The sequence below is a fragment of the Barbatula barbatula genome (assembly GCF_947034865.1).
Source record: "Barbatula barbatula genome assembly, chromosome: 4".
NCBI classification, from domain to species: Eukaryota; Metazoa; Chordata; class Actinopteri; order Cypriniformes; family Nemacheilidae; genus Barbatula; species Barbatula barbatula.
Window position 1 is genome coordinate 6553240 of NC_136768.1, and position 21234 is coordinate 6574473.

Below are 21234 nucleotides of genomic sequence, written 5' to 3' on the forward strand. Positions count from 1 at the left end.
TTATCTCATCTCCGATTCCAATCAGTGGCTAATCCACCCCGCCACTCGCAGCCCTGCACCCACGCGCCACCCTGTGACATTTAATTTAAGTACCATGCAGACACCTCTCTCTCCAAAAACTCATTTAAAGGCCGGTTTACAGGGGATATTATTTACACCATAACGAAGTAGCGCCTGTCTCTTCTCCTAACCTGACCCAGACAGACGGACATATTTTCTCTAGGGATACGACTCTTCTCTCGTTTGAATGAGCATTCATGTTTGCTTGGTCAAAAGTAAGCAGACTGATTTTATCAGTTCGCTACTGAGATATTCCCAATCCCCGGCAATCACCTTTTGGTCCCCGTCAACTACTTTAGAGCAGGGTTGATAAGGACCAGGAAATGTCTTGTTTGTAACCTGTTACAGGGGTTAGAGGGCACGAAAGAGTGTTTGGTGAGGCTGCGACGTAATGAATGAGATTAATAAGATTTCAATGTTCATTTATTTAGATAAACTGGGGTAAATGGAAAATAAAGACAACATAAAATTATATTTGTTCTTATTTTTAAACTAGAGTAGCGTGTAAAAGAACATTAAATAAGTTATTAATTTATTATATATCTCAACAGAATCTATTATTAGAAGCCAGAATGAAAACTACAGTGAACTGTTTATTTAAAGGCACTGTCTGCATAACCTTTCCCAGATGTCAGATGTTCAGCTCCACATGCACCTGCTTCCCACATTTGTCAGATTAACTGTACTGGGACATCTGGAGATGATGCTTTAAATAGAAATCATGCTCACGTTCCTTTCTGATTTTAAATATATTTCAAAGACTGAAAGGCCATTACAGAGACGAAGAGTGTCTATAGACAGTTAACTTAACAACATAAACAAACGTTACTGCGCATGCACAATTTTGTGACCCCACCTTAACTTCCACCTTAACAATCAAAAGAAACCGAGAAGAAAACTTGTCTCTCCAATATTTTTCATTTAGACTCTGACTCGGTCAAACACAGACCGGAAGTTAATTGGGGGACAGGGGCATGCACATCCGATTAAACAGCCTTTATACTGTACTAAAAAGTAAATAAATATGCAGATAAAAGCCTTTATAGTAGTGTTTTATAGATGCTTTGTGTTGGGGAAAATGGTAGGGATGGGAGAAAGAAAAAAAGGGAAAGTTATGTCTGCTTTCCGCCCCTCTGACGCATTTGTGTGTTTGACCTCTGACTCTGAGACAGACCTGCATACTGAACGCCTCATTACAGGAATGAGATTACCTGGAAAAGACCATTTACTACTGTGCATATTTTTAAAAACTAACGCTGTTAAGAGTGTTGCGGTTTTGCCTGGAAAATCTACAAGCCTGGTTTCCCTACTGGTAAACTACATCTGTTATTTATCATTTTTCTGTAATATATTAAAAATATAAAATCAAGATTTATACTTACCAAGTAATGAGATAGTATGTTGAGTCTTTTCCAGTCGGCCTCGATCTTTGTGGTAATGTCTTCGTCTTGTAGTATGACTCGGACCACTCTGCCTTGTCGCCACTCTGCAAAGACAGAACAATCTTGTAAATAAAATCAAGTACTTTTTGCTTCACTGAATGATTTCACAAAAAGACTTTTCACGTTTGATCACGTCCGTGACGCCTACTTTCACATTTAACTATGGCGGTGTCCAAAATAATAATTTACCCTATATAGTGCTAAATCAGGGGATAGTGGTGTCCAAAACCATATTGACTATCATAGAATGCAGTCTTTCAGTCACATAATGCACCACAGTAACGAGTTTACACTTAATGGTAATAAAAAGCAATCAGCAAACAATCAGACATATCAAATAAAATATCTTCTTTTGTGTTCAGCAGAAAAAAGTCATACTGGTTTGAAATGACAAGTTGGTCTGTTAATGATGACAGAATTAAAATTTTTGGGTGAACTATTTTAGTTTCTACGTTTTTATGGAATAGAAAAGGGATAAAGAAACAATGAAAGTTTGAAATGAAAGGGAGCGTTTTTAAAGTGAGAGAAGTAGAAATAAATAAAACTGGCAGAGAAAATAAGGGTACGTGAAGGAGCATTTGTGAAAGGGTGGAAGAAAAGTGAAGGTAAATTAATCTCTTCTGCCCTTTGTTACAGAGTCGGGCCTTCGTGGCCAGTGGATCGATGGGTGTGATTACAGCTGCTGCTGAAAGCCACTTCCTTTTTCATCTGTAGTGGGTCGAGCTTCCTGAGCCCAAACGGCCCTGATCGACCGCATTAAGCATCCCGCTGAGCTTGCTCTTATTGTAGTTACTGAGATGCACAACAAAATACAAAGATATTCTCCCACCCGCGCTCACCTGGGACCCACCAGTCGCAGACGGGAATCGACACCGAAACAAATAAACATCTTTGTGTAATGTGATGTAGAGATGACATGACTGCGAACAAGACTGATGTCCTTTTTTAACTCCCCTGCTGCGAAATGAACGCTGCAGGACCGATGCATCTTCACACCGCCTGCTGATATCTTTTGTTCTGATGCTAAACAGAAAAGCGAAACGGTAATCACAGGCAGATGATGGACCGTGTTTCTTGGTGATGAGAATAACTTTGAATCTCCAAGAGACGGCCGGTCATTGAGCATCTCGGTACACTACCACTGTCTATAAACATTCAAATGAGCCTTGACTTAGATAAGGATAAACAAATAGGGAAGGGGAAGAGAAGCGAAAACAACAGAAAAACCACAAAGAGGAAATAGGAAAAGCAAGAAATGAAAATTGCAGGATGGTCTAATTCCCAAATCCGCCTGCTGTGATTTGCAGACGGCATGTGAAACGGAAGAGAATAAAGCGCTTAAATGCATTTGTGGCACTACCGCCGAGAGATGGTGTAGAATGGATGAGATCTTTGCTGAAGATGACAGTAGGAGTGTACAGCTGGATAAAACTGAGCCAGAGCGACGACCGGAGTCAAGCCCGGGATGAGCTGAAGTGCATTGATTTGTCTGCATCGCTCTCTCATTCTTTCCCTCTATCTTCCGTCCCCTCGGGGGAGTGTGACAGAGAGAATTTAAAACAAAGGCAGGGGACAGAAACGCTCCGGTCCAATTTGTCTCAGAGGGCTTGAGGAGATGGAGGCTACCTCATTCCCATTATCTTTATCTGGCCCCAAGATCGGAGACTGTGGCTCAGGAGACCCTAAGATCCGCTCATGGAATGCCGAAACGCAGACCCTGATCCGGGGAGTGTGAACGCATACACATCTCAGACATCGGCCATTCCTCTGTTCTAATAAAACCATTAAAAACAACACGCTTGCCCTCCGGGGCCTATAAAAGCATTTTTCACTGCAGAGGTAAAAAATGTCCTCACCAATCACTGTGTTGGTCTAAGTGTTATAGAAATTTTATTTTTGAAACAAAAATACTAACACTAAGGTTATTGGGAAACAATACATGTTCAATGTTGGGCATAGGGTATGTTTGCCGCATGTAGCTTCTGGCACAGAGGAGCTTTTAAAGAAGGTGTGAATGAATAAAACCTAATCACATACAGTATACAACAGGTCTGTGTACATGTCACTGATATCTTTTGATGTGATATGTCAGTGTTTATCATATATATATATACACACATACACTCACCTAAAGGATTATTAGGAACACCATACTAATACTGTGTTTGACCCCCTTTCGCCTTCAGAACTGCCTTAATTCTACATGGCATTGATTCAACAAGGTGCTGAAAGCATTCTTTAGAAATGTTGGCCCATATTGATAGGATAGCAACTTGCAGTTGATGGAGATTTGTGGGATGCACATCCAGGGCACGAAGCTCCCGTTCCACCACATCCCAAAGATGCTCTATCGGGTTGAGATCTGGTGACTGTGTGGGCCATTTTAATACAGTGAACTCATTGTCATGTTCAAGAAACCAATTTGAAATGATTCGGGCTTTGTGACATGGTGCATTATCCTGCTGGAAGTAGCCATCAGATGATGGGTACATGGTGGTCATAAAGGGATGGATATGGTCAGAAACAATGCTCAGGTAGGCCATGGCATTTAAACGATGCCCAATTGGCACTAAGGGGCCTAAAGTGTGCCAAGAAAACATCCCCCACACCATTACACCCCACCACAAGATTGCACAGTGGCAACAAGGCATGATGGATCCATGTTCTCATTCTGTTTATGCCAAATTCTGACTCTACCATCTGAATGTCTCAACAGAATGCGAGACTCATCAGACCAGGCAACATTTTTCCAGTCTGTCCAATTTTGGTGAGCTCGTGCAAATTGTAGCCTCTTTTTCCTATTTGTAGTGGAGATGAGTGGTACCCGGTGGGGTCTTCTGCTGTTATAGCCCATCCGCCTCAAGGTTGGGCGCGTTGTGGCTTCACAAAGGCTTTGCTGCATACCTCAGCTGTAACGAGTGGATATTTCAGTCAAAGTTGCTCTTCTAACAGCTTGAATCAGTCCGGCCCATTCTCCTCTGACCTCTAGCATCAACAAGGCATTTTCGCCCACAGGACTGTAGCATACTGGAAGTTTTTCCCTTTTCACACCATTCTTTGTAAACCCTAGAAATGGTTGTGCGTGAAAATCCAGTAACTGAGCAGATTGTGAAATACTCCCGTCTGGCACCAACAACCATACCACGCTCAAAATTGCAGTTTGGAGTTCAGGCGATTGTCTTGACCAGGACCACACCCCTAAATGCATTGAAACAACTGCAATGTGATTTGTTGATTAGATAATTGCATAAATGAGAAATTGAACAGGTCTTCCTAATAATCCTTTAGGTGAGTGTATGTCATAGTGATTAAAACCTCCTCTTCTCACACCAGCTCTGAACACATGTAGCTCTTCGAGACATCTCTTCACATTTAGTTGAAAAAAATCTGTAACGGTAATGTCTCTCTCACAACTGTATCTGTGGATGCAACATAAGATTGACTATGACGACATCACTGTCAAAATTAAGTTATTTTAAACTTCATATAGTATTTTTAGTATTTCTTGAAAGATCAGTAAGTGTGAGTGTGTATGATTCATAAACTGGTCAATTGTTAATCTGGTTTACGATTTAATTCACTGAGCACTGCTGGAGTTTACATAACACTCTCCACAGTAGGACAGTCATTTTTAGAGACAAGAAAACAAATGCTTTATCAAATTAGACAGGTAGCTGTTTTACAAGAAATGTTTTTCCTCTGTGCTCAGATTTGGTAAAGATTTGGCGTGTAATTTACTCCAGGGGTTAGTGTTTGTGGCTTTAGAGCTTAATATAACAATACAGCCTCTGGTTCAAGTTCTACTGGTTTGTAGTTGTTGAAGATGACTCTGTGCATTTGTTTGATTTCTAATTAAATAAATGTATATGGAGAAAGAAAATCCCTGTTGCACACAGGACCAAGTGGCTCAATCCTATAAACATTGAGGCAGAGACTGGCAGTCATGGGTTCAAGACCAACCTGCTGGACACAGAGTGCTCTACAATTCATTTTTCAGGTATATAATAAAAAATACAAACATACCAAGATAATTCTCTGTAGCGCACACCAAGTGGATCAGGGTCATGAGCACGGACAGTTGACTAGGTTGGGCAGGGTTCAAACCCAGGTTGCTGAAGTTTGCATGTCTGGTTACATGTTTCAAATATATTTACATAGCTAATAAGGATGTTGAAACCAAAAACTCACTTTCCCATCTTAAGGTAAATCAGCTCTTAACACTTACTGTTGTTTCATGATCAAATATGTGTAATAAAGGAATTAATTGAACACAGCTTGCACCTTAAAAGGAGAGGAGAGTGAACGCAACTGCGTTTTTGCTGAGGAAAACCTACTCCTGATTTGGTTAGGTTCACAGACTAAGTTACCATGGTAACTGACTCTTCAGTATAAATTCAGAAACGACATACCCTTCTTTCTCAGGATTGACACACATCCCATTTTGATAGGGAAACCCAGACATTCCCTAATTTCAGGGTTAACATACTCAGAGTTTTCACTCTGAAAAACCAACTAAAGCCTACAGGACCCAATGGCTCAGTGGTAAGCTCATTGATAGTTGTCCAGGTGGTTCAGGGTTCAAAACCAGATGCTATCACTTTTCACTTTTCATGCTTCTGCATTGTTTTATACATCTGTCAAACAAAAAATAACAATGCCAGGAGAACAACAGCAAGTGTGCAAGGCACAGTGGCTCATTGATGAAGTGGTAAGAGCATTGACAGTTGTCCAGGTGGTTCAGGGTTCAAATCCAGGTCCCAAGAGTTTTCATGCTTCTGCATTGTTATATAGGTCTGTAAAATGTCAAACGAAAAATGGCAATGCCAGAACAACAGCAAGTGTGCAAGGCACAGTGGCTCAATGATGAAAGCACTGATAGTAGACCAGGTGGCATGCTTCTATCTTTTTACATCTGTAAAGCGTAAACCCAATATTGCCAGGCCAGGAGAACCATCAAAAGCCCACTGGACCCAATGGCTCAGTGGTAAGAGCATTGACAGTTGTCCAGGTGGTTCAGGGTTCAAATCCAGGTCCCATGAGTTTTCATGCTTCTGCATTGTTATATAGGTCTGTAAAATGTCAAACGAAAAGTGGCAATGCCAGAAGAACAACAGCAAGTGTGCAAGGCACAGTGGCTCAATGATGAAAGCACTGATAGAAGACAAGGTTGCATGCTTCTATCTTTTTTACATCTGTAACGCGTAAACCCAATATTGCCAGGCCAGGAGAACCATCAAAAGCCCACATGACCCATTGGCTCAGTGGTAAGAGCATTGACAGTTGTCCAAGTGGTTCAGGGTTCAAATCCAGGTCCCAAGAGTTTTCATGCTTCCGCATTGTTATATAGGTCTGTAAATGTCAAACGAAAAATGACAATGCCAGAAAAACAACAGCAAGTGTGCAAGGCACAGTGGCTCAATGATGAAAGCACTGATAGAAGACCAGGTTGCATGCTTCTATATTTTTTTACATCTGTAACGCGTAAACCCAATATTGCCAGGCCAGGAGAACCATCAAAAGCCCACAGGACCCAATGGCTCAGTGGTAAGAGCATTGACAGTTGTCCAGGTGGTTCAGGGTTCAAATCCAGGTCCCATGAGTTTTCATGCTTCTGCTTTGTTATATAGGTCTGTAAATGTCAAACGAAAAATGACAATGCCAGAAAAACAACAGCACGTGTGCAAGGCACAGTGGCTCAATGATGAAAGCACTGATAGAAGACCAGGTTGCATGCTTCTATATTTTTTACATCTGTAACGCGTAAACCCAATATTGCCAGGCCAGGAGAACCATCAAAAGCCCACAGGACCCAATGGCTCAGTGGTAAGAGCATTGACAGTTGTCCAGGTGGTTCAGGGTTCAAATCCAGGTCCCATGAGTTTTCATGCTTCTGCATTGTTATATAGGTCTGTAAAATGTCAAACGAAAAATGGCAATGCCAGAACAACAGCAAGTGTGCAAGGCACAGTGGCTCAATGATGAAAGCACTGATAGTAGACCAGGTGGCATGCTTCTATCTTTTTACATCTGTAAAGCGTAAACCCAATATTGCCAGGCCAGGAGAACCATCAAAAGCCCACATGACCCAATGGCTCAGTGGTAAGAGCATTGACAGTTGTCCAGGTGGTTCAGGGTTCAAATCCAGGTCCCATGAGTTTTCATGCTTCTGCATTGTTATATAGGTCTGTAAAATGTCAAACGAAAAGTGGCAATGCCAGAAGAACAACAGCAAGTGTGCAAGGCACAGTGGCTCAATGATGAAAGCACTGATAGAAGACAAGGTTGCATGCTTCTATCTTTTTTACATCTGTAACGCGTAAACCCAATATTGCCAGGCCAGGAGAACCATCAAAAGCCCACATGACCCATTGGCTCAGTGGTAAGAGCATTGACAGTTGTCCAAGTGGTTCAGGGTTCAAATCCAGGTCCCAAGAGTTTTCATGCTTCCGCATTGTTATATATGTCTGTAAATGTCAAACGAAAAATGACAATGCCAGAAAAACAACAGCAAGTGTGCAAGGCACAGTGGCTCAATGATGAAAGCACTGATAGAAGACCAGGTTGCATGCTTCTATATTTTTTTACATCTGTAACGCGTAAACCCAATATTGCCAGGCCAGGAGAACCATCAAAAGCCCACAGGACCCAATGGCTCAGTGGTAAGAGCATTGACAGTTGTCCAGGTGGTTCAGGGTTCAAATCCAGGTCCCATGAGTTTTCATGCTTCTGCATTGTTATATAGGTCTGTAAAATGTCAAACGAAAAGTGGCAATGCCAGAAGAACAACAGCAAGTGTGCAAGGCACAGTGGCTCAATGATGAAAGCACTGATAGTAGACCGGGTGGCATGCTTCTATCTTTTTACATCTGGAAAGCGTAAACCCAATATTGCCAGGCCAGGAGAACCATCAAAAGCCCACAGGACCCAATGGCTCAGTGGTAAGAGCATTGACAGTTGTCCAAGTGGTTCAGGGTTCAAATCCAGGTCCCAAGAGTTTTCATGCTTCCGCATTGTTATATAGGTCTGTAAAATGTCAAACGAAAAGTGGCAATGCCAGAAGAACAACAGCAAGTGTGCAAGGCAGAGTTCAAGACCAGGTCCTATGAGTTTGCATGATTCTGCATTTTCCCTAAGTATCTAAAACGTAAAACGAAAGACAAAGACGCCAGGAGAAATACCACAACCGGCAGGACCCAGTGGCTCAGTGGTAACAGCCGTGACAGAGGAGCAGGGGGTTCAGAGTTCAAGACCAGGTCCTATGAGTTTGCATGATTCTGCATTTTCCCTAAGTATCTAAAACGTAAAACGAAAGACAAAGACGCCAGGAGAAATACCACAACCGGCAGGACCCAGTGGCTCAGTGGTAACAGCCGTGACAGAGGAGCAGGGGGTTCAGAGTTCAAGACCAGGTCCTATGAGTTTGCATGATTCTGCATTTTCCCTAAGTATCTAAAACGTAAAACGAAAGACAAAGACGCCAGGAGAAATACCACAACCGGCAGGACCCAGTGGCTCAGTGGTAACAGCCGTGACAGAGGAGCAGGGGGTTCAGAGTTCAAGACCAGGTCCTATGAGTTTGCATGATTCTGCATTTTCCCTGCATTTTCCCCTTAATACGTAAAACGAAAGACAAAGACGCCAGGAGAACTGTCATAAGTGTGCGGGTCTCAGTGGCTCAGGTGGTATGAGCACTGTCTCTGAATCAGATGGTTCAGGGTTCAAGGCCAGGTGGCTGACCTGCACATGTCAACCGTAATCCGGAACACGCGGGGTGGCTCACCCATGCGTAAAAGGGTACCCACAGAAGGGGGGAAACACCGGAGCGTGTCTCCCCCCGAGAATCCGAGGCGTGGACACAGGGGGTTATGCGCCAAATTCCCAATAATTTCATAAATTTTTTTTTGAGGGGCTCTAAAAAAATTAAAAAAAATTAACCATCCCCCCTGCAGTCTTCATGCGGCGCCACTAGAACTGTTTGGAGCATGGCATCACAATACCGCCAGACTAATTTAAAAGTGCATTTGCGGGAATGTGATGTCATCCACCAATCAGTTCTTGTGGCACCACATGAAGTATAACATTTTCCAGAATAGAATAATGTAATGCAAGTCTTACCCAAGTCCATGTCAGAAGCTTTGGGTCGGTGAGAGTAGGGGACGTTCTTGTAGATGGCATCTAAGATCTTCTCCTTCACCTGGCTGATGGTGTCACAGTTTAGAGCCTTCACCTGGACCTCTGGGCTCTTCTCGTTGTCTGGGTGCATGCAGTTCACCACCTACACAAATACAGGCATACAATTCCTATAATTACCATGCGCTTGGACAAAAAAAGAATATTTAAAAAATATTAAGTGCAGCGTATGTCAGCTCAGTCTACACCGAATAATTGCAAGTATTTAGCATAATTTTTGTTAAAAGGTTTACTCAAGTGGGGACTGTATGATCTGAAATCTGTATTTAAGACAATAAACATCCACAGCTGTCTATCAAACAACTACAGCGTGACAGCAGGCGTAACACTGCGAGTGTAAAAGCCCATTTGCCACCCTAAGGGAGTCGTCACTTTGCTCACTTCAGCCTGCAATTAACACACTAATTCTCCTAATGTCACTCACTATTTTTTATGATAGTCGTCATTAATGTCTCCACTATACCACCACCATCATCATATCATCATCGTCACATCATTAAAAAGAAAAAAACGTCAATAAGAGAGATTAAAGAACACTAGGAGGATCTAGCATTTCTTTGGATGAAAAACACATCATACTAAGAGTCCAGCAGTATAACGAAATCAATATCATTAGATGCAAAGCCGTACGTGGGTTTGTCAAAGGCTGTGGCAGATCTTCAGATGTAAAAAGGATTTCAAACGGAAAGTTCATAAAGAATATAAGAAGGATTTCTATACAATTTTTATTTTACAAGCACTGTAATGATTAATAATGCCACAATAAAACTTGCTGTGGCTGACTTGTGGTGATTCTGCAGCTGTTTGTTAAGTGCTTTGGACGGGAGGACAAAATTATGTAGCTGAAATGGCTTCTACAGTCATCAAATCAGCATAGTGTTCACAGGAACAGGCCGAATGCCAAGCGGTGACACTAGTCTCCACTTCCTACCCACCCTTTCTCTCTCTCTTTTGTCTCTCTGGAGTTCTTTGTGCAGAATACAGATTAACCTCCTGATGCAGTGTTCTGGTAAACAGCCTATCCTGACTTACAAGGGCCCCGCTCACGCCTGTCACAGCGGCCCACAACACACCCTGCGGTGAATGTATAGGTCAAAGGTCAAACCAAGCCTACATGTTCCCTGTCAGGTGTGAAGACAGGCAGTGGGTACCGCATTCCATGTCACCCTAAACAAATGCCCCAAACAACTGCTTTTGCATGCTTCTATACAACTAAGTCATTACTTTTGGCACATGTACATTACTTCAGGGTCTTACCAATGTCTTATAATCAATTTGCTGTCTTATGAGCTTGTCTTCACTCAGCGAGTAGCGGGCTTCTCCTGTGATCGAGTCGATGGGGCCTTTTTCCATCTGTTGCTTTATGGCACAGAAGAGAGAGAACAGCGGCTCTCCGGCGCACTCCTAAGTCAGATGAGAGAAAAGAAAACACTCTGTCACTTCCACATTCTTACATTTCACACTATCCACCTACAGAGAATACAGGCTGTCATATCTTATTCAGCCACGGTAATAGACATTTTGGACGGGGCCGTGCAGCTGTGATGATGTGTGTAATTTAAGTTGATGGCACATTTTCGCTCATTAGAATTACAGCGATTGTTAAACAAAACATGATTTTTGTGAAGCAAGGGCCGTTTGGTGGAGCCTGTCAGATATTTTAAGTACTAGTGTTACATCACAAACCTGTACATTATCTTCCTTTATACTTTTTTTTAATAATACAAATGTTGACCCGTTGAAGAACCCTCGGCTAGAAAATAAGCCAAAGTGGTAGTTGAATTGAGGGAAAAACCAAGCCTACATGTTCCCTGTCAGGCGTGAAGACAGCCAGTGCTTGTTGACGTGAAAAATGGACAGCAACACTTCAATTTATCCAAAACCAACTATTGGTCCGGGCATGTGGTCAAGCATTGTTCAATAATACTCAAATCAATGTGTTGTGACCCCAATAATAATGTTATGGTCACACATGGGTGAGATCACTATGAAGTCCTTCTTGTACAGTGAAGTCCAATTTGAGCTTAAATGAATCCCGAAGCTCTTGAGCTACGTTTCGGCTTCATTCACTCACAACCAACCCGTTAAACTAGACAGGAAAGAAACTAAGGCTAGAGTTCCAGGTTTTATTGCCTGCTGTGCAGTATCTGTTTCCAGAATTAAGGACAACTTTTGGTCCGGATGTGTTTATGAAGAGGTTAATGGCAGGTTTTAGGTGTGACTCCGAAGCTAGGGAGGACTGCAGGGGTACTACCAGTCACAGAGCTGAACGGCGAATTAAGAAGCACCTGGTGTTAAGCCCAGTGTCTCATTACAGATGCCGAGAAACACTGGAGTCAGCAAGACGCGGCCAACTTTTAAACCCTTTTTGATTGGAAGTGCACGCACGCACGCACACACCTACACATATACATAAAATACACACACTCTCTCTGTTCTCTCTCTCTCACACACAAATAAAAAAAAACCTGCAGTGCACCATTTCCAATTCTCCCGTAAGGTTGGCTCCTCTGTGCACGGCAGCATGTTTGCCAAATGACCTTGAGTCCTTCTGTTTTATCTTCTCACACTCACTGCAAATCCATTCAAAAGAGCCATCTACTCACCTTGAGAAACTTGTACAGCAGAAAAGTGAACCAGTTTGTGAGCATTTTCTCAGCCACCGACTCCGTTCTGCAAAACAAACAAACAAAGAAAATAAATAAATGCTGCACAGAGCTACCGTTATCGTCATGCGCAAACGCGATTACCACGGCAGTTAAAAATGTATGCCACAAAGCCTGGTGTCTGCTAATGAATGGGACTTTGTTAAACAAACATAATTGCAGAAACATGAATTTCATTCTGGAATCTATAGCCCCGATCTTTATTACCAGACTCCAAGGCCAAAATAATCCACAAGACTCCAATTCAAGAAACCCAATTAAAAGTCTTTATGTGATTTGCCTGGATTCATGCCAGCTTAACCTTTTCCGCCCTGGAATAAGACCGGACACATTTTTCATCCCACAGTCCGGCCATTGAGCTCAAAATGGATCACATTACAATAGAAGGTGGCTGAATGGAGGGTCGGGGTGCTTCGAGCACAGCACGATTGGCACCTTCGCTCGGACCACAGGCTCTAGTCCGACATTAAAGATGTACATACATAATAACTATGACAAAGTGAAAGCAGATACACTCGGATCTTGTGTCTCCCCCATGTGTGTCTGCTGCAGGGACCTGGTAAATTGCCAAGGTGCCCCGCAATGAGCCATGGCACAGAGTATCAATATTTTAGGATTACGTTATTGTGGTGTATGCACCTCTGCTGCCCTGCATCCCAGCTGCCACCTGCATTCCCTGTCTCCCCGTGTGCGTTTGAGTACTTGTGTGCCCGCTAAGCTGGTGCAACACCTGTAAAGGATTAGTGTCCCCTTGCCACTGCCTCAGACGGCACCAAGTGGGCCAAAGGAGGACGGGGCCAGTGGTCAACTGGGTCACGTTTCATCTTTTCTTTCATCTTAATCTGTCCCTGCAAACACTGCCTTGTAATCATCGGCACTTCCAAAATGTTCCTAAAGCCTTAAATGTGGACCAATTACAATAGGGAATGATATGGGGCAACTTGAAAACCATGTTTCTATCCATAATTCTGCTATTAAGAGCTTCCTCTGCCGTATGCTGATTTGACTGTCATTATCGTTGGCAAGACCCCATAAACTCAGTTACCCATATCCTGTGTTACCTCTCCGCTCACCGGTGGGGGAATAAGTAGCATCAGTGCCAGAGATTCCTGGCACACCTTCTATAAAACACCGCCATGGTGCCAAGAGTAAGCAACTATCACCGTCCCCCCGATCCCTATGTTACATGTCACTGGCGAGGAAAGAAAGAACTTGTTTGCTGAAACAGTGATGACCCATCCAGTTGTGAAGAATGGGGAGCTGGGGAGTGGGCAGCACCTGGTGCTTAGTTCTGCCTGATTAAACACTCTATTTCAGACGGAATAATGTCAAAGCTGCAGGAGGATTCATCCACGGTCAACGTGCAAAGTGGCATCAGGATGCAGGATTCATAAACAGAACGAAGAGAGAAAATGGTCCATCTATCTTTCCCATCGTTTGTCGGATTCACCCTAGGCCATTTGCATTTGATGCCGTGTTTGCTGCTGCAAATGGATGTGAGCAGCCGACTCTGTTGACGTCGAGGACCTAAGAGCTTGTTTATGATCCAGAGCCTAGCAAAAACGCGAGCTGTCATGCCATGACAGATATTGTGCCGCGAGTATCTGTTACATGCTGAAAATGTCTCTCGTAAGCACGTTGGTAGATTTAACGGTGTTGCTAAGTGTGGCGTTGAGTGAGTAAAGCTCAAATCACAAATAAAAGCTACATTGTTTCTACAAATCTCACACACATTTAGAGTTTCTGAAGACCTCTTAAACATACAAAATGCTAAGTTCTTCTATCCGTGATTTAACCGATACATAAACAAATGATTACTTAGACTACCATCAAGCCTCCAAAGCTTTGAAAGAGAAATTTGTGAGCAACGGAAATGTTCTGTGTGAAGTCTGCTATGAAATAAAACTCTCATCAGAAGCCCGCACACAAACACCTGTCTAACGGTTTGATGTTATGCATCTCGGAAAGGCTCACAGCATCATTGGGTTTATTTTCTTAAACAAACAATCGCCTGTTGAAATAAACCCCCGGTACGTCCCTTCCCTAATGCACGTGTGTTAAAGAACGCAGCTTGAAGCCAGGAATGATTTCTATTTCGCACTCCGGCTCATGTGGAGAAGATTGGCCGCTCGGCGCACGGCCGAGTCCCGCTGGGTAACCACGGTTTCCCCCTCGCTGAGGATTATCCCCTGAGAAAAATCACAGGACTTCTGTTTAGTAATGGAAGTGAAGTTAAATGAGTGCACGAGCTCGCAGGCGTACGATGCATCCACAGGCATGTGTTTGAATAGAACACCCTGCATAAAGCAGGCTTTATTGATACCATACATCCCGAGAAATGGGTCTGTGTGAGGTTATTTTTAATCGTAGACAAGGAGAGTGGGCTGCGGGGAGCGCGGGAGGGAGAGAAATACGACAGATGGTTGCAGAAGCCGGCCGTCAGTTAGTTAGCCCGGGCGTGTTTGTGAACTCAGGTTGATGCTGGACAGATGGGGCGGCCAACGCTTGCGCTTTCTTGGAAATGGGGAAGGGAAAGCTGGTTGGAGGCTTCTGCCAAAGACATCCCGCTTCTCTGCATTTTAAACACAGATTTAGAAATCAAGCGGCGAGAGAGAGGAAAGTGATTCTCAGACAACAGATTAAGCTTCTGGGCCGGCGCTTTGCATCATGCTAAGCAGGTGCTTGAGGATAGACTGGTTTCGCGCGGCGTGGATCTTATCCGTTGAAATTGATGGACTCAAGCAGTGGTTCTTGGAGCAGTGGCAATTGGTGCGTCTGTTTTGATAGACAACAAAACATTTTGCTACACGGATGCCAGCATGATGGAATATAAAAACAGTATGGTCCAAATATATTTAAACAAATGGGTTTGTACAATTTAGGAAGTGCGATAATATTAGGTTTATGATTCATTTTACAGACATTTCAGGGTATTTTTCTCACAATTTTCAAAGTGTGTTGGGTCACCAATGGATGTAAAACAGAAGACCAGTAGAGAACTACTTAACTAAAGGTCATGGTGTGATGTTGTACTAAAAGCACAAATCTAAACGCCAATTTGAACTTTCAAGAATTTAAAATCAGATGACCTCAGCTATTTTTTCATCCAGAAATCAATCTTACCGCATACTTTCCAATTCTGTTGTTGAATTAGTTACTGAGCTCTACTGTTATCACGTGATCAGCCTCATGCTATTACAATCCTGTTTCGACCAACACATTATCATGTTTTCATTTTCAATTTGCTTATTGGTGTTATTTTATTTTCCCAGCAGTTTCAATTAGCACAAATAACAAACAGCGTCAGCCAAAGACTAATGTAGCTGAAGGGCTTTGAGATTTCTGGGGTTTATAAATGGATTGCTAGAACTAAAGAAAAATTAAAGAAACATTAGGATGGAGAGTAAAAATCAAGTTTGCATGGCACAGTAATAACATTGGCCGTTAAAATACAGCAATGTAGAAGAGATGATTGCATGGGGAATTGAGCTTTACAGATCTCCCTGCATTCAGTAGGTTTTTAGCGCTTTGTTAATTGGATCTAGAGCTAATTAGTTCTAATTACAATTTAATGATGAGCGTGTCAGTGCATTTCGTGTTTGGGAGAGAAAGTCTGCGTTTAATGTCCCCGAGAGCAATTATTCCCAATCGCTGTACAGTAAAGTCCATGTATCACAGGCAATTCGCATAGGTCATCTGCTCTCCATCTATAAATAGAATTAGGCAGCTAGAAATTATTCCAAAATTTAGAACAAGAGCTCTGACAATTACGCTCACGTGAAGAGCCTTTTTAACCCCAGGACTGGATTATGGAGCTGTGTGTGGTACTGTACCTTCTGAGCAGTAGTTTGGGATGGTTCTTGCTCTCCAGGTTCTTGTCAATGAGGTCTGACAGCAGGTGTTTGAGAACGTCAGTGGCGTACTCAAGTTTACTCTGCAACACCGCCATGATCAGAGAGGCGACGTTGCCTCGGTCTCTCATGGAGAACCCTCGCTGGGACTCAAGGGTTCTGATGAAGGACAGCAGGAAAACCTTGTTGTTGATAAGCTGTCCAAAGAGTTTAAGCCCTTTTTCGACTTGTTCCTGTCTGTAACCAGGCACCTGTGCCAAAGAAAATATATATTTTTAATAAACAAACAATTCTTTACAATTAAACAATTGTAAAGAACGATCCAAACAATGGCGGTACCCATTCACATCTATTGTATGTAAGTCAATGGGTACCATCTTTGTTTGGTTACTGACATTCTTCAAAATATCTTCTTTTGTGTTTTGGAGAAGAAATAAAGTCATTCAAGTTTGAAATGACTAGATGGTAAGTAAATGATGAAATAATTTTCAGTTTTGGTGGAACTATTCCTAAAGAATGATATTATGATGAACAGTCCATATCGTTTCAGTCCTTCTGAAACCTTCAAGAAATGAAAACAATATATATATATTATTAAATACCGTGTTGTCAAAGCTGACAAGCACTTTTGAATACTTTTTATTGGTTAGATACTTGCAAAACCCGGTGAAAAACCATAAAGGGTGACTAATAATAATGATTTATGGTAACATTAAAAAACATGAAATATGGAGATACAAGGTTTCAGAAGGACAGCAGCGATATGTTGGCACATTTTAAGGCGCCCGTGTCTAATAAAACAAATAAATGAAGAGAATAAACAATCTTATCTAGAAACTAAACAACCTATAAACAAATGAAAACCTGATGACATCATTCCATGTGATTTATCTCAATAATCATTAAAACCTGTCAGATTCTCAAGATGGCTCCTGTCATTAGATTTGATTTGGGTATAAACTTTTCCAGGGACGTTTATTCCAATTAAGTCTTAATTGAAACAGCTAATTAGAACCAGAGCTCATCTGGCATAAGTAGGTAAGGTTTGCCTTGTATGACTGGCTGCAGAAATGTGTGCGATTCAATTAAAAACGTCCATCATTGTCAAAGCGGGACATTAATAACCCGTAGCCCGGTGTGCCCGGCGCGGCGATAGATTTTAATTCTGCGCCCGTGCTTGGAAAAACAGTTGTGTCGCGTGTCATTACTGTTATTAAGGAAAAAGTGATTGTGAATCGGAGAGCAGCTCATTACTTTAAGAAAAAATTGAGAGGGAGAGACTTCATGTACATTATAATGAGAGCTGCTGTCTATTGTTAACTGAAGGTGAACACAAACAGTACAGTGACAGCTTTTATTCCCAAAAACCCCACTACGCTGTTATGGCAGCAGAGCTGAAAAACACATAAATACTCTGCAGTCATTACTGCGTCTGTTTCTCACATAGGTAGGATGCAGTAATAATATACGTGCGCGAATGCATCCGACTAAGAGGCCATTTAGATGCAAATGTATTATCGCACAAAAAGAACACTGTAATTTGCCATTCTTTCATGCTTCAAACTGTTTCATGCCAAGGGCTCGTCTATGAATTAAGAGATGGAGCAGGGACCTACTGTTACATATTATATAAAATTGAGTGCTGTGTTTAATGCCTGCCCAATAATAAGTAAAGGATAATGTACAGGCGCAAAATACATTTCAGGACCCCGAAGTAGAGGAGTGAGATTGTAGACAATGTAAGCATTTATTGAGAATTTTCTACTGACTTCAATGTAAGACTTTGCCACTGTGTTAAACTATAACACAATTTCTATCAAGAATGAATTACAGTTTACACGGCCAATCTGTATTAGATAGAGTTTGCATTGTAACAGCAAAACGAGGTCTCTAAGTACCTCAAGGTCTCTAAGAACAGGGTGCTCCTCGATTCCAGGGAACAGAACTCGCATGGTGTACGTGCGGTAGTCCAAGAAAGGAATGCCGGCTCCATCTAGATCGCTGGTCAACTCGTGAATGTCCGTCTGTAGTTCGGCAAATGCTGCAGAAGACACAACAAAAACAACAATTAAGTCTTGGTCTCAAAGTTACAGCATTTTTTTCGAGCAATATAATTGACAGTTTGAGTAAATCTTGTGTTTAATCCGCAGATAATTCATTGTTTTAAAATATCCTGCTGTTTGCATTCATATTTAATGTAAATCTTGCAATCTGGATTACGACTCCTCACCTTCTTTACACTCTAAGGCTACTCTGGACTCCAGGTTGTCCATCTGCATCTGAAGGCGTTTCAGGGTGAGGTCGCTCTCACGGGACTTGCGCTTGTAAGCGATGAGGACGATGACGATGAAGAAGATGAGAAGGCCTCCTGCCCCGGCGATGCTGATGACGGCTGTGCTGCTGAGGGGGCTGTCGGAGGTGATGTGGACCACTCCTGGAGAAAACTCGATACCACCCACACGGGCCTAAAATGAAGAACATTTTCAATTTTAAAACTTTGCCGTACATACACATTTCTGGTACATTTCCTGGTACCCTGTTTGATGGCGAGACATTGTTGTGTAATGCTACACTTGAGATATGAAGCAAATCAAAATATCTTATATTTATATTTTATATTGTTGTTTGGCAGTTAGGCCAACGGCTCAAAAGCAGAGGGAGACAACATGTCTGTTCTTTTTGTTGACTACATGGCTTTAATGGCACTGTCTTTGGTGCATCTGTCAACAAGCAGATGGTGTAGTAGGCTCCCGCCCAGAGTTCCCATTCAGGAGTACAAATAGAGCTTTTATTGGCTTTTTCTGCTCAAATATATCTTACTAGCAAGGTATTTGCTAATTCCAGATGAGCCAATAACCACAGACCCCTAAACCGGGGATCTCAAATGTAAATTATCAAGAGGCTACCGGCATGGCTGTGTTTTCCACCAGGGGGCCAATTTAACACAACAAAAACAAGTGTTTTACAACCATGAATTTTAACTTTATACAGCTATTGATGCATGGGCAGATGTTTGGGGGACCCACAATGCAACTCACCAGGACTTTGTGACGTCCGGTTAGATTGGGGGATTCGCAGAGCAGCTGAGTATCGGATACAGTTAACGTGCAAGGTTTATCTCCAATCAGAACGGTATAGTTCAGCTTCCCGTTGCCACCCGGTGCTGGAGGGAGGAAGTTCCTTCCCTGAAATTCACATTCAGATATTTAAACAGCGATCGCAGCGGAAAATCGATGTGCGGTAATGTAGGATTTGATTACCTTGAGTATGATGGTAGATCCTGGTTTGAGCTCTATGACTCCAGACACACTGACCGGTTCGAATACGGGATTTGGGAAGTAGATGAAGTTGGTGTTGTTGAGGGCCAGCACAGCTTGAACGTTGTCCAGGATGAAGCCGAACTCATCGGGTCTTTCTGGCACTTCTTTCTGTCTGCTCGGACTGTTAGGAAACTCCGGGGCCATGCACTGCATAATGGTGGGACTCAGCACCTGACACGTCTGGAGGAAACAAATGTAGATGACAACAAGACGGAAATTCAATGAGTGCCATTTTAAATGTGTGTTGCATAAAATACAAATTGGATTCAGAACGTGTGGAATCATAAAATAAAACTGTTTTCGGGTCAGCATTCAACTGCGATCAACCTCTTTTCAGACTCCTCACGAGCGACCGCGTTACAAACAAGCCTCCGAGACGTCTTGTGCCCCACAATGGACTTCTTTCAGAGACTATATTCTGCTGTGCTTTGAGGAGCAGCGTGCCAACGTCTAATCATATCGCAGCACAGATGCTAAACGTGGCCATGTGTGAGATACGTGCACAAGATAACATTACACTCTTTTGTCTCTATTCCCTTTCAATCAGATCTCACTGAGTGCAGCCTCCCGTAGCTCCTCATTCTGAAGACATGAAACACTATACCCTTGTCTACGCGTCCACCCTGTTACGGCATTCTCCGTTTTCCAGCACAAAGGAAACTTTGCTGCTTCTGCTGCTCGGACCTGGCAGCCTTCATGCTCTGTGACTTCTTTGTCTCTCTCCTTTCCCTTTAATCTAAGACTGCTGTTCTGATCCGATGGGGCGCAGCCGACACAGGTGATTGGAGTGGAAGGAATAGTCTGCTAATGGTCATTCCAGTTCACTAGCCTCAGGTTAGGTAAAAAGCTCATTTATCGCGAGGAAAACGTTTGCACTTACGTTGACCGTCTCCATGTTCTTGTATTTGGCTCTGATGAGGGGGTTCTGGATGATGTCCAGGTTGGTACCGGTCACGGTCACAGGAGTGTTGCCACTGTGAAACCAACACCATGTTTAATGTTTCAAAGGTTCATTTTATCATCAAACTCCTAGTCTGTATTTTGCAGAGCGTTAAAGGCTTGAACAGTTTAATTGGAAATAAACGATACTCTGGGAAATAATACATAATCCCAGGGACAATGTCCTCTGTTTTCCCCTTCCAGGAGAATTTCGACGCCTTTTGTATTGAACACACCTGAAAATGCTCCACTCAGGTTCCAGTTTGGTGATAGTCGGGTCCTCCACATACTCAAACTTGAGATCTTTGTGAATGTGAGCTTTGTCAATGAACGCAGATATGGACACATTTCCATAGCCTTGCATAGAGGCATGTGATCGACACGTTATCCATTGTCCTCCTCTCCTGCATCATCAAAATAAATGTTTTCAGCTTTTTATGAAAGTCAACCCTCCATACAGTTTCATTTTCATATTTTAAATATTATTCAGAATTAAGCCATATCTTATACTGAAATTGCATGAAATATCTAGACGTATTATATTTTGTTATATTACTTTATATATTTCTTGTATACACTTCTTATTTAATAATTCTCTTTATTCATAATGTTGAATATTTAAGTTACGTATTATTATTAAATCATAATAAATCTAATATTAATCAAATAATTGTATATATGAATACTAAATATCAAATGTACATATATAATAAGTATACAGTATATTTTATTAAAATGTAACATTTAATCATATTTCATATGTATG

General features: G+C 42.2%; 1 protein-coding gene across 1 annotated transcript in view; it reads right to left on the bottom strand.

Moving 5' to 3' along the window:
- plxna4 (plexin A4) overlaps positions 1-21234 on the bottom strand; it is a 172893-nt gene that overhangs the window by 12194 nt on the left and 139465 nt on the right. Inside the window, exons 16-26 of the mRNA XM_079455328.1 lie at positions 20705-20872; positions 20410-20503; positions 19470-19709; positions 19248-19394; positions 18440-18674; positions 18108-18250; positions 16192-16460; positions 12299-12365; positions 10950-11096; positions 9618-9777; positions 1443-1546 (exon numbers count right to left, since the gene is read on the bottom strand). Of these exons, the coding sequence (XP_079311454.1) occupies positions 1443-1546; positions 9618-9777; positions 10950-11096; positions 12299-12365; positions 16192-16460; positions 18108-18250; positions 18440-18674; positions 19248-19394; positions 19470-19709; positions 20410-20503; positions 20705-20872 (1774 nt within the window). The remainder of the gene's footprint in view (positions 1-1442; positions 1547-9617; positions 9778-10949; positions 11097-12298; positions 12366-16191; positions 16461-18107; positions 18251-18439; positions 18675-19247; positions 19395-19469; positions 19710-20409; positions 20504-20704; positions 20873-21234) is intronic.